Source organism: Rosa chinensis, chromosome 6 (assembly GCF_002994745.2).
Source record: "Rosa chinensis cultivar Old Blush chromosome 6, RchiOBHm-V2, whole genome shotgun sequence".
In the NCBI taxonomy this organism is placed as follows: Eukaryota; Viridiplantae; Streptophyta; class Magnoliopsida; order Rosales; family Rosaceae; genus Rosa; species Rosa chinensis.
In genome coordinates this window covers 65,225,388-65,242,750 of record NC_037093.1, presented here as the reverse complement: position 1 = coordinate 65,242,750, position 17,363 = coordinate 65,225,388, and the positions used below count along the sequence as shown (strand labels likewise).

Here is a 17,363-nt window from a genome sequence, read left to right as displayed (position 1 = left end):
AGAAAGGGATGGAAAATCGTCGACAAGAATGCTACCACTCATATACTAAGTAGCCATTTTTATATGAGAATGCTTTTGCATTAGGGACTCTTGTTCCATTTAGTTTTACCCATTTCCACCATGACAATAACCACACCATGGTAATAAGCCAAGACATGTTTGTAAAGCTGCTTTGATATATTGATATACTTTAATGAAGAGTTCCAATGGAAAAATTACAGAGCTGCTCGAAATTGGAACAAAGAAAATAAAATAAAGTTTGCAAGTTCTAAAAGCAACACAAAAGGACCGAACTAACAAAGTAACCCAATGAAAGCAGTTATTTTGGGGAAAGAATGATAATCAGGCATATTTTGGGGAAAGAATAGAACGATAGTCAGGCATTGCAGACCACACGAGACACTGGACTTTCAAAGATAGTTTCTGTAGAGTGGGCTGTACATTCTGCTCTCTGCATACTTAACAAGATCTTTTGGTCGAGGCAGATTAGAAGCCAGACCTATAATACAATCGGTAATGCGACGTTAGTACAACTATTAGCAGAGTGCTTGTGTGACTAGAACAATGTCAGAGAAGGTAACTTACCAAGGTCATAAACCGTAGCAGCGACCTTAGCAGCGATGTTTGCTGATATCTTTCTGATGTTGGTAAATGGTGGGTAAATCAATCCTTTGTCGTAGTTTTCTTGGGTGACTTTGGTAGCCAAAGCTTCAGCTGTTGCATAAAGTAGAATGGAAGAAGTTATGTAATGAGCCTAGCTTTATCACTAGTATTATTAGATAACCAATGTCACTGTATAAATCATCCTTCCAGTACTTACAGGCTGCCAAAAGCATTTCATCGTGTACACGAATGGCACCAGAGATGATCAATCCCAAACCGAAACCAGGAAATATGTAAGCATTGTTGGCCTGAATGAGATAGTGAGGAAAAGTAAGATCCCATTGTCCAAGTAAATTTCAGATGAAGAGAGTAGTAATTCATAACAGAAAATTGCTCGAGCTGGATATACAAACCTGGCCAGGCACTAGGAGTTTGTCCTCATATTCAACCGGGTCAAATGGGCTTCCACTAGCAAAGATTGCTTGACCCTGAGCATGAAAAGAGAGATGATAAAAAAAAAGGGTTGTACTAGCGCCGCAACTAAAGAAGATAGCAAGAAATCAAGAATGTACTAATTACCTTGGTCCATGTGTAAGCTTCTTCTGCAGTACACTCAGATTGTGATGTTGGGTTGGAAAGAGCGAGGATAAGAGGTTTCTACATGCCAATCGCCAGATCAATGTCACTACTTAAGTTGATAATCACATTTACATAGAGGAAAAAGTGGGAAACAGAAAGAGTGAGAACCTCATTAAAAGATGCCATGGCCTCGACCACTTCCTGTGTAAATTGCTTTCCTACACCAGATGTTCCTATCAACACTGTTGGTTTGATTGCCTGAGGAATTATGAGCACAATGTAAGATCACAAGTGGGAATTTTTGTTGAAAGATATATTCATCATCAAATAAAATAATCAAACCATTTTCACACCTTCACAGCATCGACAAGTTCCCTTACGGGTTCATGCTCATGAGCCCAAGGCTTCTTAAAATGTTGAAGTGATTCTACACGAGATTGAACAATCAATCCCTGCAACAAATATGAAACCCAGTTATAACCCAAAAGAGAATGAGTAGGCTATTTTCTATAAAATATACCAAGGAAATGCATAATTTTTACAGAGGAAAATCATATTTTAAGTACCTTTGAATCCACAAGCCAAATCTTCTTACGGGTTTCTTCAACCGGAGCTTTGGTCTGCCAAGGTTTTAACACGTCATTAGTAACAAATCCTTAGCTGAAGGAAGTGACTTTGTTTTGGGAAAAAGGGAGAAGGAAGCAAACACCTTTTTTGATATCTCAAGAGCAATAAGCTCCGCTATACCAGTTCCAGCCTTCAGTAGCCAAGAAACTAAAGTAAGAAACTACACCCAGAAAACAGTGCATTTAAGAACACACACACTCTTAGTTCTGAGTATTTGAGGTTACCTCTCCGGCACCCAAAAATAAGAAAGTATGATCAGCTAAAGTTCCCCCAATTAATTTCAAGGATGCTATAAGCCCTGCTAACACCACAGATGCTGTTCCCTGAATAAAAATGAAAGAAACCACAGTTTGAAATAGTTATCCCAACGCTTTCGAACAAGAGTCAAAAGAAGCTGAACATGTTACCTGTATATCATCATTAAACACAAGGTGACTTGAACTGTATTTAGACAGCAGTTCAAATGCATTGTGGTTTGCAAAATCTTCAAACTATATATAAAACCGGAGAAAGAAAACCTGGTCAATCAATGCCCAATAAAACTGGTTGAAAAAAAAAAAAACTCCAAGGTTACAGATATGCAACATGTTGAGATGAAAACAATTCCACCTGAACTAGAATTTTCTCCCCATAATTCCTCTTGACTGCAGTCATGAATTCCTCAAGAAGCTCTGCATATTCCTAAATCATAAACGAAAAATACCACCTTAGTTTTAGAGGATCACATATTGCATGCTGTCAAAAAACATACAAGAAGATAGAGATCAAGGAAAAAATATTAAACCTGTCCAGTTGCCCTCTTGTGCTTAAGCCCAGTGTAAAACTCATCATTCAGCAACTTCTCATTGTTTGTGCCAACATCAATGGTTATAGGCAAGCACTGCAAACAATACATACAAATTTTAAAAGTTCTTATGAAACAAATGTTGATCAACAAAAGGACACAGTAGTGGTGAAAATGCTTACTGCTGAAGGAGGAACTCCTCCCAATGCTGTATACAAAGAAAGCTTTCCAACTGGAATTCCCATTCCCTGAAAAATTTGGAACATTTATGTCAATGAATTCAACTAGAGATGAAGTATACTGTATACATGAATTCAACTAGAGACAAAATTTCCAATTGATATATATACATGAATTCAGAGAAACAGTTTCAACATAGTATACATGCATAACTATTGGATGTTAAACTGAATAAACCTGTCATACATACCTGACAGCCAAGATCTCCAAGCCCCAAAATACGCTCACCATCAGTCACAACAATAACTTGAATTCTCCTTTCTGGCCAGTTTTTTAATACTTCAAGGATTTTTCCCCTAGAAAATTTCAACACTCAATATATGCTTGACAGATTCACAGCTAATTCATAAGAGTCGGAGGTAAAAAAAAAAAAAAATACTGTTAACTGCCCATACTTGTCTTTTAAACTGACATAAAGACCCTGAGGACGCCTGAAAATGCTACCATATTTTTGGCAAGCCTCACCAACTGTAGGGGTGTACACGACAGGGAGCAGCTCCTCAACATTATCAATCAAAAGCTTATAAAACAGCCCTTCATTTCTCTCCTGTACAACGAAACAAAAGTACCAAAGAATTTGTATGATCTGAAGCTCAACAGTTTCAATTTTTATGGGCGTGTACCAATTTAATATATCTATACTCTACAATGATATCCAGAACCAATAAACAATAAATTTTACCTGAAGATCCATCATGGCCATATATCTTTGCAATGGAACCTCATATTTTCGAAGATTGTGCATCGTCTTCTTTTCCTAATCACCAAAAAGTATTACAGGAATGTTTAGCAAAAGAGAAACACCAAAAGGCAGACTTATAGCAGTGAGAAATAACTTCATCTGTTAAACAAAAGAACTAAGATGAACTTTGAGCAATGCCATTTTGTAACCTGAAGCTCTTGGGTCAGGACGGCTGGAGGCAGAAGCCCACGCAAGTAATGAGCATCTCTCTCCCTCTCAGTGAAGGCAAGTCCTTTGTTGTAGCGTGGTTCCCGCAACAAAGTATGTCCACTGTAACACATATAGATTGCAGGTAATGCATCAAAAACTTTAAAATGTGCATATGCAAGTTCCTGAAATTGAGTCATTAGCTAGAATCATTGTGGAGGGAAAAAAAAAACATGGTTTTTACAAGGTGTCTATTAGATAGCCACATTCCTATATTACTGTTCTTACATGAAAAGAATGAAGTTGTCCAGTCCTCTTCTAGGAGACTAGGAACAACAAGTGCTGAAGCAATCAAAGAATAACCAATCACACTTTCTTCCATCTTGTGTTATCAAAACATCTAGCCGAAAATTGCAAGAGTCTGTCCTACAAATTTAAGTTTTGATACAATTTTTTTTTTTTTTTTTTTTTAAAAGCAACTCCTCTCATGCTAAAGAAGGCCATATTCTATGTGATCCCTATAAATCTGAGGTGCGAGAAGAATATGAAAGAAAAGGGTCTGCCGACGTAATTAAATTGAGGATTCTTTTGAAAATCAGGAATTTTCTCTTCAAAGCAAATGAAAAATGTGGACCATCTGATCCAATCCAACCTGCAAACTGTAATGAGCCTCAAAACACAATTTTTCAATTAAAACGTAATACAAACAAATGGTTCCCAACAAATCAAAAGGAGCACACATCAACACCTTTAACCAAAACAACCCCATAATCTTTAAACGCCGTGTACAGACAACTTGACATTAAACCTTGCATAAAGAACAACGACACCAAAAAAAACAGGGAATACAAACGTACACAAAAATCAAAATTCCCATATCCACGATTCCATGAAAGTTAGATAAGCCTATCTAACTCACCTCGCAACAGAAGCAGTCCAGGGGGTGAGAACCTGATCCTCCGAGGCATAATCCTCACCGTACACGTCCTGAACACCCCCACCAAAACCAGCCTTGCTCTCCATCTCCTTCACTACACTCCCCATGAAAGCCCAAACCTTTGGTTCTCCCACACCCACTATTCTCTTCTGAAATCAACACACAAGCTTAAACACCAATAATGCAGAGCAACCCAGAAAACAATACAGGCAAAGCTGAATTGTTTTGCGAAGACTTGGACAATGCACCCCCCACTTATATAGCAAAATTAAGAGCAAGATTAAGATTGGGTCCTTTTCTCTCTCTGATTTATTACAAATTTACAAAAAGAGGTGAAAACAACATGTTGGGTTTCATTGTCAAAGAGAAGAACAGGCGATGTAACCACGTGTAAGATGTTATTCAAATATTGGCGATTCAATTGTTTTGCTAAATTTTTAATAAGGGAATGACAGTTAGATGCAATGACATGAGTTTAATGATATGTTACCAGAAAAGTGCGTCTGGTCAGAGACATCATCATATTAGAGGCTACGGCAGATATTATCATATTCTTACGTCCTCATAAAACCGCGTCTCCACACTTGCAGGGAGAGAAATATTAAAAATTATTATGGATTGTCACTATTTCAGTATTGTTTTTTTTTTTTTTAACTTTCTGGGAAGCAAAAATTGACTTGGACCATTGGCGCCAGAGTAATATACCATTGGACGAATATCTATTTAATTGTTTTTTCATTGTTTGCTTCATTTGATGCCACTTGTGTATTTTTAGTCGTCAATCAAAATATCATTTCATTTAGTGACGAGATATTTTTATACAACAAATTATCGTGCGGTTTCATTTTAAATCATTTATTCAACTTTCTCCTCTGCTTTGCGCCTTTGCTAAAAGAAAGTATAGCGGTCATGGTCAGACCAAAAGGTAAAGAAACCAGCTGCAAACTAAACCATGTTCTTTCTTCTGTGGGAATGAACAAGATCCACATTGTGTGATGAAGAATAGAGATTGGTAATTTGGTATAAACACTCCAGCGAGATATGAAATCGTAGCCACCAATAAAATCAGTTTCCTTCCTTGGCTGCGCACTGTGATATCCTTTCTTCTTGTCATATCTGTATATAATTTTTTTGTTCTTGTTTTTTAAGTAGAATCAAATCAACAACCCTACCACATCTGGTTTTTGCTCAAAGGTCATTTTCTTTTCACTAGTATTAATATGACCTTAAATACTATGACCTAACTACTTAGCTGTGCGACCTTAAAATGACATGAATATAACTTGATACTACATTACTATGTATCTATTCTTTTTTTGGTGATCTATGTATCTATTCTATCCCCGCTACTTCTTTCTTCTTCCACTTGTGTGCGATTCACTTGGTTAGGATTGATCTTGAGGATTTAAAATTGATAAAAATATATGTTCATTATAGTTTTTAGTTTTAGTAACGTTAGTTGAGCGGGAAATCCATTTCTTCTTGTGATCAAAATATTCTTGATCCTTTTATTTTGGTTTCGGATTTTTTATTGATGGAAAATCAACTTTCAAACACTAAGAAGTACTTGCCAAAAATAAAATTATCACCAAGAAGACGGTCAGTAATTGATCAATCTGGTCAATTTAGTACAAACTACAAAGAAACACTCATTTTTCCTCTATTCTCTACCACTATATACATGTTTATTTATTTTTTTAATCGCCATGACGCCATTACATTCATCTACAAATATTATTCTTTTTGTTTTTATCATTTTAAGAGACCACTTATTAGACCAATTTTTCGATCATTGTATTTAAGGTCATATATATATATATATATATATATATATATATATATATAGATCATATCCAGAGAGGAGCTCCGCTTTGAAATTAAAGTGTGAAGTTCGAGTTTTGGGTCACTTTTCGGTCGCACATCCACATCTTGACCATTCAGTTTTTAGGTACTATTGTATAGATCATCTCTGCAAATTTTCAGCCAAATTGATGATCGTTAAGGTATCTAACTCGCTTAAATTAATGGACGGACTGAATCTATCAACCTAAACCGTACTAGCTTTAAGGCAGTTATCAATGTCTTAACGATCATCATTTTGGCTGAAAATTTGCAGAGATGATCTATACACTAGTACCTAAAAACTGAACGGTCGAAATATGGATATGCGACAGAAAAGTAACCAAAAAATCGAACTTCACAAGTTAATTTCAAAGCGGAGCTCCTCTCTGAATAAAACCTGTATATATACACACACACGTCCAAAATAATTGTCTGTCGTTGCAAAACAGGTGGTGCGCGTATATATTTTAATGGCGTAGTGCATGTCTTTGTTTACTTGATGAGATCATATAAAATCTAAAAGAGATTATAATATCGAATACTCTGCAGAAGAGGTCATGGATATTCAATCATAAATTACGAAGTGTGTATATCATTGTATATTGGATCTTATCTACACGTTCGTCTTAATTGAGATGCTCGTATTACTAATTATTATTATCGTAGATCGCCAAACTCCATATAATAGTAAACTAGTTTCCATTTGATTGTCGATGAACTCCATTTATATAATAAGAGACAAACTCTATACAAATATATAATTAGTTTCGATCTTGCATAATTGATCTGCTATAAGCTAACCTTTAGATCTGTAATGGACAGTTTATATTAGGTAAAGCACCTCATCGCAAGTATCTATGGATCGTGACTTCAAGCTAAAATAATGATCACGCCATGCAAAAAAAAAAAAAAAATTTGAGGTGAGTTATTGATCTCAATCATCTCATACGTACTTCACGTCGAAATTGACTTTGGTGGTAGTTTTAGTTTATTATTCCACCCGAAAGGAGCAACCAAACTATTTTCCACGACTCTTTACTCTTTGTGCTCGAGTTTGTTAGACTTTTTGGGTGAGTGAGAAAGGAAATATTGCAAAAGTGGTCGTTGTTGTATTTTGTTCCAGTGTTCATACTAATCTGAGGTGGTGACTGGTGGAGCTATATCCATTTGATAAACTCCATACCAAACCCGTCATACCTTTGGACCTAGCTACCAGCTCGCCGGTGACTTTGACTTCCGTCTGTAAATATTTCTACAGGGAGGTTTTTTAATGGAAACCACTAAAATGAGCACTTCATAAAGACTTTCTTATGAGATTCACTTTTATATCACATTTCTGCAAATCAACTGTTTAAATATTTATATATAGATCATTAATACAATTTTTTGATCCAATTAAATACGTTAAGGCATTTATAATCATGACCCGTTATGTTTTATCCCAACAAACTCAAAATATGTTCAAAAACATGATACAATTACGACGTATTTACAGGTTGTCGGCACTTGGATTTCACGATGTGAATTACAATCCATTATTATATATCGATGGACAGCATCATATTGGTATTCTGCTGAACAAATTGATGTATCTATTCTGATGGCCAAACTCTGTAATGTTAATTATTATATATGATTATATGAATATCTAATTCGTATGCCAATATATTATTTTCCACATCCTTTTTTGTTTTAAAACTACACTCAACTCTCAAACAACTATGGAGTTGTAGTACTTGGACTTGATTACTGATGTATTGGAGATTTGCATGGAGTCACCGTGTTTGATTTACTCTACTCCCCTCAATTTGGACCAAGAAATTTATATATGCTTTTAAGGGACACAACAATAAATCAAAAAGTCCATTTTCCCTTATTTGAATTTGAAATATTAATACTCGTTTCATGGCATGTGGACTCCGTTATGTTCAATATCTAGCTACCAAAAAACTAAGGCATTGCACCTACCAACCCCAAACTTGTATGAATATGAAAGGAAGCGACATCTTATTATAAATATATACACATGGATGATGAATTTATACATATATTATTGTGTTTATTATTATCTCATGTTTGTTGAGAATATATGCATCCCACATGGGAAAAATGGGACCTTGTCTATGGGTTTATAAGGGTTTGGGCCACTCCATCCATTGCCAATTGGTTTTGGATGTGAACCCCAGATTACTTTATCATGGAATCAGAGCGGGTTACCCACGTGTGCATGCCTAACGGCCACACGGGCTCGTGTTGAGAATATATACATCCCACATGGGAAAAATGGGACCTTGCCTATGGGTTTATAAGGATTTGGGCCACTCCATCCATTGCCAATTGGTTTTGGATGTGAACCCCAGATTACTTTATCAATGTTACATGCTCCCACATTATCACTATCGAGTTGTAAAATGCATAATCCTTTTTGATAATATGAAGATCTCGAAAAATAATAGGACAAAAAGTATATATCAAATCCTTTAAGTTTGGTGTTATTCTATCATGCGTTCGTTGTATAGGTGTCGACCCACCTACTGAAATATACTCTCACTAATTCTGTCTTCCTCTTCTTCTTCATGACATGATTAAAGCATGAAAATAGAAACAACTTGTTGTTTTGTATTGTTTTACTCGAGGCGGTGTGCGAATCTTATGACACAAGTACTTTCAATAATTAAATTGTGATTTTTTTTTCTTCCGATAAATTACAATAGTTTTAAGTGAATGTTACTAATTTTATAGTAACACGATGAAACGCTGTCATCGCTTCCTTCAACTCCAACATCAAGTTTGGTAATAAACCAAGTTGCTCATGATAAATTTCTTCCACTTAATTCGACCTTAAACAACGAAGATGACTAGAAGAACCACCCAACAAAACTACATGGACCACTTAATTTTAATGTCAAAATTAACGAAAATGACCATTCATGATCAAATATATAAATTGAGACATGAGAAGTTGGGTAGGAGGCAATGAACCCAAAAAACACTCATTGGGCCAGGCTTTTACTTTGAGTTGGGCCCTTTCATTCCTGACACACCTGGTAGTTCCCCAACTGTTGTGTTCTTCTTTTCTCACATTTCAATGCAAGCAAAAGGTCGCTTTACCTCTGTTTTCCTTTTCAGTTTGGAAACCCAAACCTCAGTCTCAATTCTCAAGCTTAAATTCCAAAGTCGCTTACCAAGCTTCTAGGGTTTTCCAGGAGGAAGCAAGATTGGGAAAAAAATCCAAACTCTGTAATTAGGGTTTTTAGAGAGACACAGTAATATGGACCATGGCCTTCGTCCCAGACAGAGGGAGTTCTTCATTGGCTTCACAAAGGGCGAGGTTTGTATAAATTTCTATCCTTTTTTCTTTTGTTCTATTAAATTTCATTGCTTTAACTTTATAGCTATCTGGGTTTTATTGGGATTATTTGATATTTGCCTTCAGTGAAAATTTGGGCATTATTGGCTATCTTGGTGTGGTTGTTTGCATGGTGTATGATCATTCAATTGAAATCTTTATATGACTATATCAACATTCTTTTAGACAATGAAAAACCTGCATGCAATAATGGAATTCAATTTCTGATATTGAGAGTTTTCCTTATTTGTCTTCACCATTATGAACAGATGGAGAGAATGGACAAATTGGTGAGGGAATCAGGAGAAGCAGTGCTGGCCAAAGAATTTTGTCAAAATTTGGCGAAAAGTTTTAAGTGAGTTTTCATTTTATGGTCTGAACTCACTTTGAACATAGTTATACTCTTTTTTTTTTCTTTCCAATGGTTGTTTTTCTGTTCTCTGAGTGCTGATTTGGCTTGGTTGTGCCTGTGCAGTCGCTCCGCTGGTCGTGCTGGAAAACCAATTGTCAAATGGATTCAGGTTGCACATTTTATTCTCCTTTCCTTCCTTTCCTTTTATTGCAGTGGAATATCGCTATGCTGTTGTTAGTCTGTTACTATTGTTCTCACTATATGGTGGCATCTATTCTGTCACTCTTGTGTTAGGTGCAAAATTGGTTCCAGGAAAGGATGCAAGAGTTACCTAACATATTAAAAGATCTCCAGGGAGTTTGCCCTTCCACTAAGGCACCTAAAAGCAAAGAAAAACCTAAAGGTGTCTCTCATTATTGCTTGTTTCTCTTATGTCTATCTCTTGTATTACACAGGCTTGTAAAGTCTTTTTCAAATTGATTAAATGTATTTGTGTGTTCGGCTGGTGAACTCATATACTATACAGAACAATAGAAAGTGTTTAACCGAAAGCTAGGCTGAGCAAAGTGAAATTTTGAAATGTTTTACTTACTACTAGTTCTTTTATAATCTTGGTTTTTGCCCTCTAGTTAGATAATGTAATGCTGACAACTCTTCCACCTATTATAGCCATCAATGACATATTGAATAAGTTGGCTGAACTGTTGCATATAACATCATTGCTAATTGTTGTTTCAATTTTTACTTTAAGCCCACTCCAAAGCAGAAGAAAAGATCCCAGAGTCAGAGTTGGAATTTGAGGCTAGGTCATCAAAGGACGGGGCATGGTAAGCATTTTCAAAAAACAACAACAAAAGTTTCATTCTGGTCCTTTTATGTTTTTCCTTTTGGATTCATTAACCTGATGTTTATCTTGACGAGCTAGTGTTAAATAATTAATCATAAGAAGATTGATATGAGGCATTTGATACAAGATTTTAAGGAAAGATTGCTTATGCAAAATTCAACTATCCTGAAAACTGTATAACTTTGGTGCCTGGTCTTTTTAACTATCTCAGTTTAAAGAAGAGATAGAGCAAGGATGATAAGAATCTGATAAATTCATTTTTAGGTTACGTCTGATAGTGACCCCCTTCAAATCATTTCTCGTCATGAAGACTCTTAAATATTTGTACCCATTTCAACTGTATGTTTTGTTTGGTTAATGCAATATAGTCACCCTGATAGTAATTTTAAAGAAAGGGTGTTTTTCTCAACTGAACTGAGGTTCAGAGTTTGCCTCAAATATTTTTCTTCTGATGTTTATATAGCAGATGTTTCATCAGCATAGTTTTTTGGCTTAATTTTCATCCTCAATTGGTAATGCTATATTCATGCATTTGATGTCAATGGGAGTTCCCACATGTTTTGAATTTCTTATATCACTTTACAGGTATGATGTTGATATGTTCCTGTGTCACCGAGTTGCTAGTGCGGGAGAAACTGTAAGTTTATCATAACCTTTTCATATTGCTTCATACATGCTGAGATGTTTCCAATTGGGCCAACAGTCTGAACTTCGGGGTAGTTTCAAATCCTAACTGGTGCTGCACTTGGTATAGAGAAAAATGTTGTCTACCAAATAGGACTATCTGTACCTAATGACAGAATACTGGGATAAGGTTGATATATGTTGCATCCCTTTTGCATATATCTTTATAATCATTTGATGGTTTCTGTCACTTATTAAAGGAAGTTCGTGTTAGATTTGTTGGGTTTGGAGCCGAAGAGGATGAGTGGGTTAATGTAAAAAAAGCAGTGCGAGAGCGTTCTGTACCCCTAGAGAATTCAGAATGTAGTTCATTGAAGGTTGGAGACCATGTCCTCTGCTTGCTGGTAATATAAAATTGTTGTGTATTTTTGTATAACCTTTATAATTCATAGATCTTCCAGTTGTTAGCACTTTACATTTGGTGTTTTGGCTGTAATCAGGAGAAGAGAGATCAAGCGATTTACTATGATGCTCATATTATAGAAATCCATCGAAGAATGCATGATATAAGGGGGTGTAGGTGTCTTTTCTTTATTCGGTATAATCATGACAACAGTGAGGTAAGTGTTAAATTGTTTTTCTTTTTCAATTCAGTTGCCTTATTGGGTTAAGGTCAGTTGGCTTCGATGTGATAATACTCATCTGTCTGCAGGAAAAAGTTCGGTTAAGGAGACTGTGTCGTCGTCCAATACGGTAGATGATGGGCAATGACGAAGTCATTCTTAACCAAATGCTAGTCACTCTTTTTGCACACGACCTGTGCGGCAAGGATAGACATGGGTGCTTTGCAAGGGAAAAGAGGAACCGGAGTTGTGGGTCTGATAAATCACGACATCACTAGATCAAGGATTCATGATAGTGGTTGGTGCGCTTGTAAACTTGTATCGGAGTTATTTTCATTTTCTTTGTATCAGAGTCATGGTTGAAAAAAAATTAAAATTAAAAAAAAAAAAACGAAGAAAAAGAAGTCGCTTTTGCTTCTTGATCGCATATCTGTGATAAGCGGCTATCCTTTCAGCGTTACACCATAAAATTTGATGAGGTGGTTTGTTTTTATCTTATTATGTCTAACTTAAGACATCTTGAATTAACTTCTCAACAAAAAAAAAAAAAATCTCTCGATTTGGGTGTGGATTTGATTTTGGAAACAATTTTGTGAGGAAAAAAAATGATTTTGGAATAATGATGCAGAGAAATTAAAATACTGAGAAGCTTTGCATGGTGTCCCAAATTGAATCAGCTGAAGATGAATGCCTGGCAGCTGACCTGAGAAACCTAGAAAACGATGTGGTGGAAGCTGATACAAGTATACAACATTTCCCTGAATTTCAGAACTGCCCAGTTGATGATGTGATATTGTCCTTTTCGAATTCTGATTTAAGCGTCCATACTCCATAGCCTATAAGAAGAACAAGACCTGCCCATTCTGCTATAAAACTTTCTATGGCCATGTATTTCTGTTGTTCAAACGAATCAAGCAAAGGTCAAGTGACCTACTGAATAAGCAATTATTGGCCTGTGCTATTGGTATCGATCACTCTTGTATCTTGAAAATTTGTGCGCCTAAGAGAATGCTAGCATTTAAAAGAATTGAGTTGTTGTTTGAAGTGTTCAAGATTTTCGATGAGAATACCAGAGGGTACGTCTCGAGTTGAGGAGGTCGGGTGTTGGAATGTTTGAGAAGGTGGTGAAGGTTGTGCATTTGTTTGGATGCGAAGTAGGATTTTGGCGAGTTTGAATTATTGAGGAGATAAATTCAATGTGGTTGGATCTTATTTATTGGAAATGTTTATTCTTCAGTTACATACTTACATATGATGAACCCATATTTTGTGCTGAATGTAAACTCAATGGACTCATAATCTTGTGTTCTTTCTAAATTACTTGAACTCAATGGACTCATAATCTTGTGTTCTTTCTAAATTACTTGCAGTTGGTTAAAGGCTGAGTTGCTGAGCCTCAGTCCAGGAGTTGTTTTCGCCAACTGACCGTCGCCAATGAGATACGTGTCTTCAGCATTTACCATCCCGATGATATTCTTCACAATTGCTATCGTCGATGTACGTGATTGCAAACGGATATGTTTCCTTTCCGGTGAAGCCGCCGGAGATTAGGCCTGCAACAAGAGACATGCACGTGTTCTCCGGCCAAGTTCCATTGTAGAGAGAAGAGCCAGTAAGGATCCGACCGTTCCCGAGCAATGCAGCTATATCAATCGGGTCCTTGTGATAAGGGCGGAGGTCGCCGTCGTCTAATGACAATGACAAAGATATGACGTCGCAACCGTCTTCTACGGGCAGCCAGCAAGTTAGACTCACTCTCCTGCTGCCGCGCGCAATTCTGTACATGGCAGCTCTTGCGTTTGGAGCAACTCCTGATGCAACACCCTGAGCAAAGCCGAGGAAAGAGGCGTTTGGGACATGTCGTCCAGCGATGATTGACGCCACGTGTGTGCCGTGGCCGGCCGGAACTGTCCTCCTCGCCCTGGTCTCTTGCGGAAGTAAAATTGCTGCCGCGCGCGAGTCAAGTATCTGGCTGGCTCCTATGAGCTTTCGATCTGTTGCAAAAGGCTGCCGGATTCTCCGAATCTCCGGGGACACAGTTACCTTTCCAACGCGAGGGGATTGGTCCCAGGCCGTGGTTGTGGAAGCTGCTGTGCTCCGGCCATATTCCAGTGTCGACCACACCGACAATGACGTCGAAGCAGGGTACGGGCTGGCCCAACCCAAGTTTCGATCCAAAATCTCTTGAGTATACCTATAACGCAGTCCCATACCCAGCAAAATCAGGTTACTTCGAGAGAAGAAAAAAATTATGTGTGAATCAGCCTTCGTCTTCCGTTTTCTTTGTTCTTCATCTAAGTTGGTTTAGATGGAGCAAAAATGAGTAATTTGGTATGAAGTTTTAATGTATCGGTGGAAATGAAGTATGGTTGAGAAGACAAATCAACCCTGTGTACTCTTCTACCATTTCCACAATATACACACATAATCAACCCTACTCTTACTGCACGTACTAGTTGTTGGGATTGTGATTGTTATACCCATTTCAATGATACATACTCAACTCCTACACTTGTGTATAGTTGTACTAAAAAAAAAATTTGGGTTTCGCCCAAAGAAAGAGATCTAAAAATATAGCCCACCCCATTTTCAGATTCTAGATCCGCCACTGCGTCGAAGCCGGAATGAGACCGGTTAAGAAGGCCATCATTGGTGTCGGGTAGTCCCAGGAAGAGAGGAGACCTAGTTGTATGAAACAGTGCACTGCTAGGGAACACGCCCAGGATCTCCGGACGCTCCCGTAGCTGGTTGATTTGTTGGAGGGTGAGGTCGGCCGAGAAGCCATGAAAAACTGTTTGGTAATCATGGTGGATGGTCAGCACCAACATGGGATTGATCGAGGTCATGATGAACTCTCACAATGAAAAGTTGGAGCGCTACAAAACCACTCTTAGCACCCTGACCATCCACCATGTTTACAAACTGTTTTTTGAGGCTGGGATTGAGGTCATGTTGAACTCTCACAATGAAAAGTTGACTAGATGAAACGAGACAAGTCAAGCATGATGAGAAGAGAAGGGCGTAGATGGAGGAGGACGAAAAGAGACCCATTGTGGATGCTATGGTTTAATTCTTGAACAATATATGGACGCGAATCATGCGATGATTAGTAATGATATATGGGGTATTTTATAGAGTACTACGGTACCATGGTGTTCAAGACTTCAAGGCTTCAGGCTTGGTTTTGAAGCTGATGAATCATTTGAGTCCTTGACATAGACATGTACCAAACCCTGCCTCCCTCTCTCTCTCTCTCTCTCTCTCTCTCTCTCTTTCCTTTCTCAGTTTCTTCATTAATTATACACCGTTCACTTGTAAAGAACATTAGCAATACTATAGGTAGCTAGCCAGCTGCAATGATTTACCTTCTAGGAAAGACGACTTTCTATATATCGGGCCAGCTGGTTTTGTGTAAGGTACGATAGGCATATATATGAGAGCAAGTGCACCCGTAGTCAAGAAAAGACAAAGTCGAGAAGTCAAGAATTCGACCAGTCAAGTTACTATTCACTGCCACTGGACATGGGTTTACACCCGTTGTTTTTCTTGCCCGGTCAACACTGTTCATTATTATATAATTTTAGGGGGGCCTCGAAAATCGACTTTTTACACATACATAATTTGGGAAAACTTCCTTCATGAAAGTTATAGAGATCGTCGATACGATCTCGTGCATACATGGAACGCAATATTCGGAGTTCGTATGAATTTATTATGAATTTTTGAAATCTGAAAATTTTCTATAAATAGCAAAAAAAAAAAAAATTCTATTTTGTTTCAAAGGATGCAAATTTTTCATTTTTTCATTTTCCCCCCTCCGATTCTCTCTCTCGCAGTTGCACCAGACCCGTTGTTTTTCGTCCGACCCGACCCGGATTTTCTCCGTCCTCCGGCATCCTCCGGCCAAGGACCCGGCCCCTCCGAGGTCGCCTCACCTCGTCCTGCCGCTCTGTGGCGTCAAACCACCCAGAAGCTTCCCCCAGGCCGAGATCGAAGCAATCCAGGCGGAGCAAATCGTCCGGCCGCTCTGTGGCGTCAGTCGAGCTGCCTTTGCGGCGCCACGCATGGAGGGTCTGGTGATGACGTCGCCCACGTGAATCCTTGCGGCGCTACGCGTCGATGCCCAGTCCTCCACTCCCTCCATTTGGCGCGTCGACTATTGCTGAGCTCCTCCTCACGTCAGCCACGATATGGCCTGGGCCTAGCTGGCATCTGGGTTTGGCCGGTCATGGAAATAGTCATGGGGATGACTATTTTCTTGGCTGTAGTCAAGAAAGGGTTGGTTTTGCCCGGATAAAAAACCACCAGTGGAAGGAGCAAAATCCATCTCAAGGTCATATAGTCAGGTTTTTCTTGACTATGCCCAGTCAAGAGCAAACCAGTGGACTTGCTCTGAGAGCATAGCTGCATAGAGTTTAATGTTTTCTGGCCTGGCTGGCTAGCTTCATCTATTTGTGTACATCGATCATAGCTATTAGCTAACACCAAACATATGCATATCTCTAAGAGCAACTCCACCCGTAATCAAGTAATGTCAAGGTCGAAAAGTCAAGGTGTCGACCAGTCAAGTAACTGTTCACTGCCACTGGACATGGGTTTCCACCCGTTCTGTTTATTGACCAGTCAGATTTACTGTTCATTGAATTATTATTATTTTTTTTGAAAAATTGAAATAGATTTGATGTAAATAGATAGTAGTAATACATTATGGATAACCTACCAACAAATTCATTAATTATTTTAGAATTTTGAATTTATTTTTTTTTATAGGAATTTTTTTACAATTTTTTTGGTTACCATTTATTACCGTTATATATAAATACATAGATATTAATCAAATACACGGAAATATTTATCTGAAATTTTCACAAAGTGAAATCTGTAATTTGTGGACTTCATAATAAAGTACGCGATGCAACGAGTCAGTGAGAATTTTGAAGGATTTTTTTTGAATACCCGAATTAATTTCTACGCATTTTAGAAGTTTTGAAATTTTAGAAAACAATTAAACAAAAAAAAAATATGTGAGGCCTAAAAACAGAGGCCCGGCCCAAACTGCAGTAGACA

General features: G+C 37.7%; 3 protein-coding genes across 5 annotated transcripts; 1 reads left to right on the top strand and 2 right to left on the bottom strand.

The window, feature by feature from the left end:
* Positions 1-156: 156 nt before the first annotated feature.
* LOC112172823 (NADP-dependent malic enzyme) lies at positions 157-5,285 on the bottom strand. 2 transcript variants are annotated; one of them, XM_024310312.2, is made up of 20 exons: positions 5,150-5,285; positions 4,642-4,808; positions 3,725-3,845; positions 3,516-3,590; positions 3,229-3,380; positions 3,024-3,129; positions 2,776-2,841; positions 2,594-2,689; positions 2,419-2,490; positions 2,217-2,300; positions 2,034-2,132; positions 1,892-1,939; positions 1,749-1,802; positions 1,536-1,634; positions 1,351-1,440; positions 1,183-1,260; positions 1,017-1,091; positions 821-911; positions 586-714; positions 157-499 (listed from the first exon to the last, which is right to left on the bottom strand). In XM_024310312.2, exons 1-20 carry the CDS (start codon positions 5,207-5,209, stop codon positions 411-413), a joined length of 1,851 nt encoding a protein of 616 aa, XP_024166080.1. In that variant the 5' UTR covers positions 5,210-5,285; the 3' UTR covers positions 157-410. The 2 variants fall into 2 exon arrangements, with proteins under 2 accessions (XP_024166080.1, XP_024166081.1); XM_024310313.2 differs by lacking the exons at positions 4,642-4,808; positions 5,150-5,285 and adding an exon at positions 4,011-4,163.
* A 4,285-nt stretch (positions 5,286-9,570) lies between these two features.
* LOC112169834 (protein SAWADEE HOMEODOMAIN HOMOLOG 1) lies at positions 9,571-12,756 on the top strand. Its single transcript, XM_024306891.2, has 9 exons — positions 9,571-9,832; positions 10,120-10,205; positions 10,326-10,371; positions 10,497-10,605; positions 10,954-11,029; positions 11,635-11,686; positions 11,934-12,077; positions 12,174-12,293; positions 12,386-12,756. Exons 1-9 carry the CDS (start codon positions 9,773-9,775, stop codon positions 12,428-12,430), a joined length of 738 nt encoding a protein of 245 aa, XP_024162659.1. The 5' UTR covers positions 9,571-9,772; the 3' UTR covers positions 12,431-12,756.
* Positions 12,757-13,500: 744 nt separating this feature from the next.
* Positions 13,501-15,526, bottom strand: LOC112169833 (subtilisin-like protease SBT1.6). Of its 2 annotated transcripts, none has more exons than XM_040508217.1 (2): positions 14,879-15,526; positions 13,501-14,490 (listed from the first exon to the last, which is right to left on the bottom strand). In XM_040508217.1, exons 1-2 carry the CDS (start codon positions 14,881-14,883, stop codon positions 13,746-13,748), a joined length of 750 nt encoding a protein of 249 aa, XP_040364151.1. In that variant the 5' UTR covers positions 14,884-15,526; the 3' UTR covers positions 13,501-13,745. The 2 variants fall into 2 exon arrangements, with proteins under 2 accessions (XP_040364151.1, XP_040364150.1); XM_040508216.1 differs by having other exon boundaries at positions 13,501-14,438; positions 14,917-15,526.
* Positions 15,527-17,363: the final 1,837 nt, after the last annotated feature.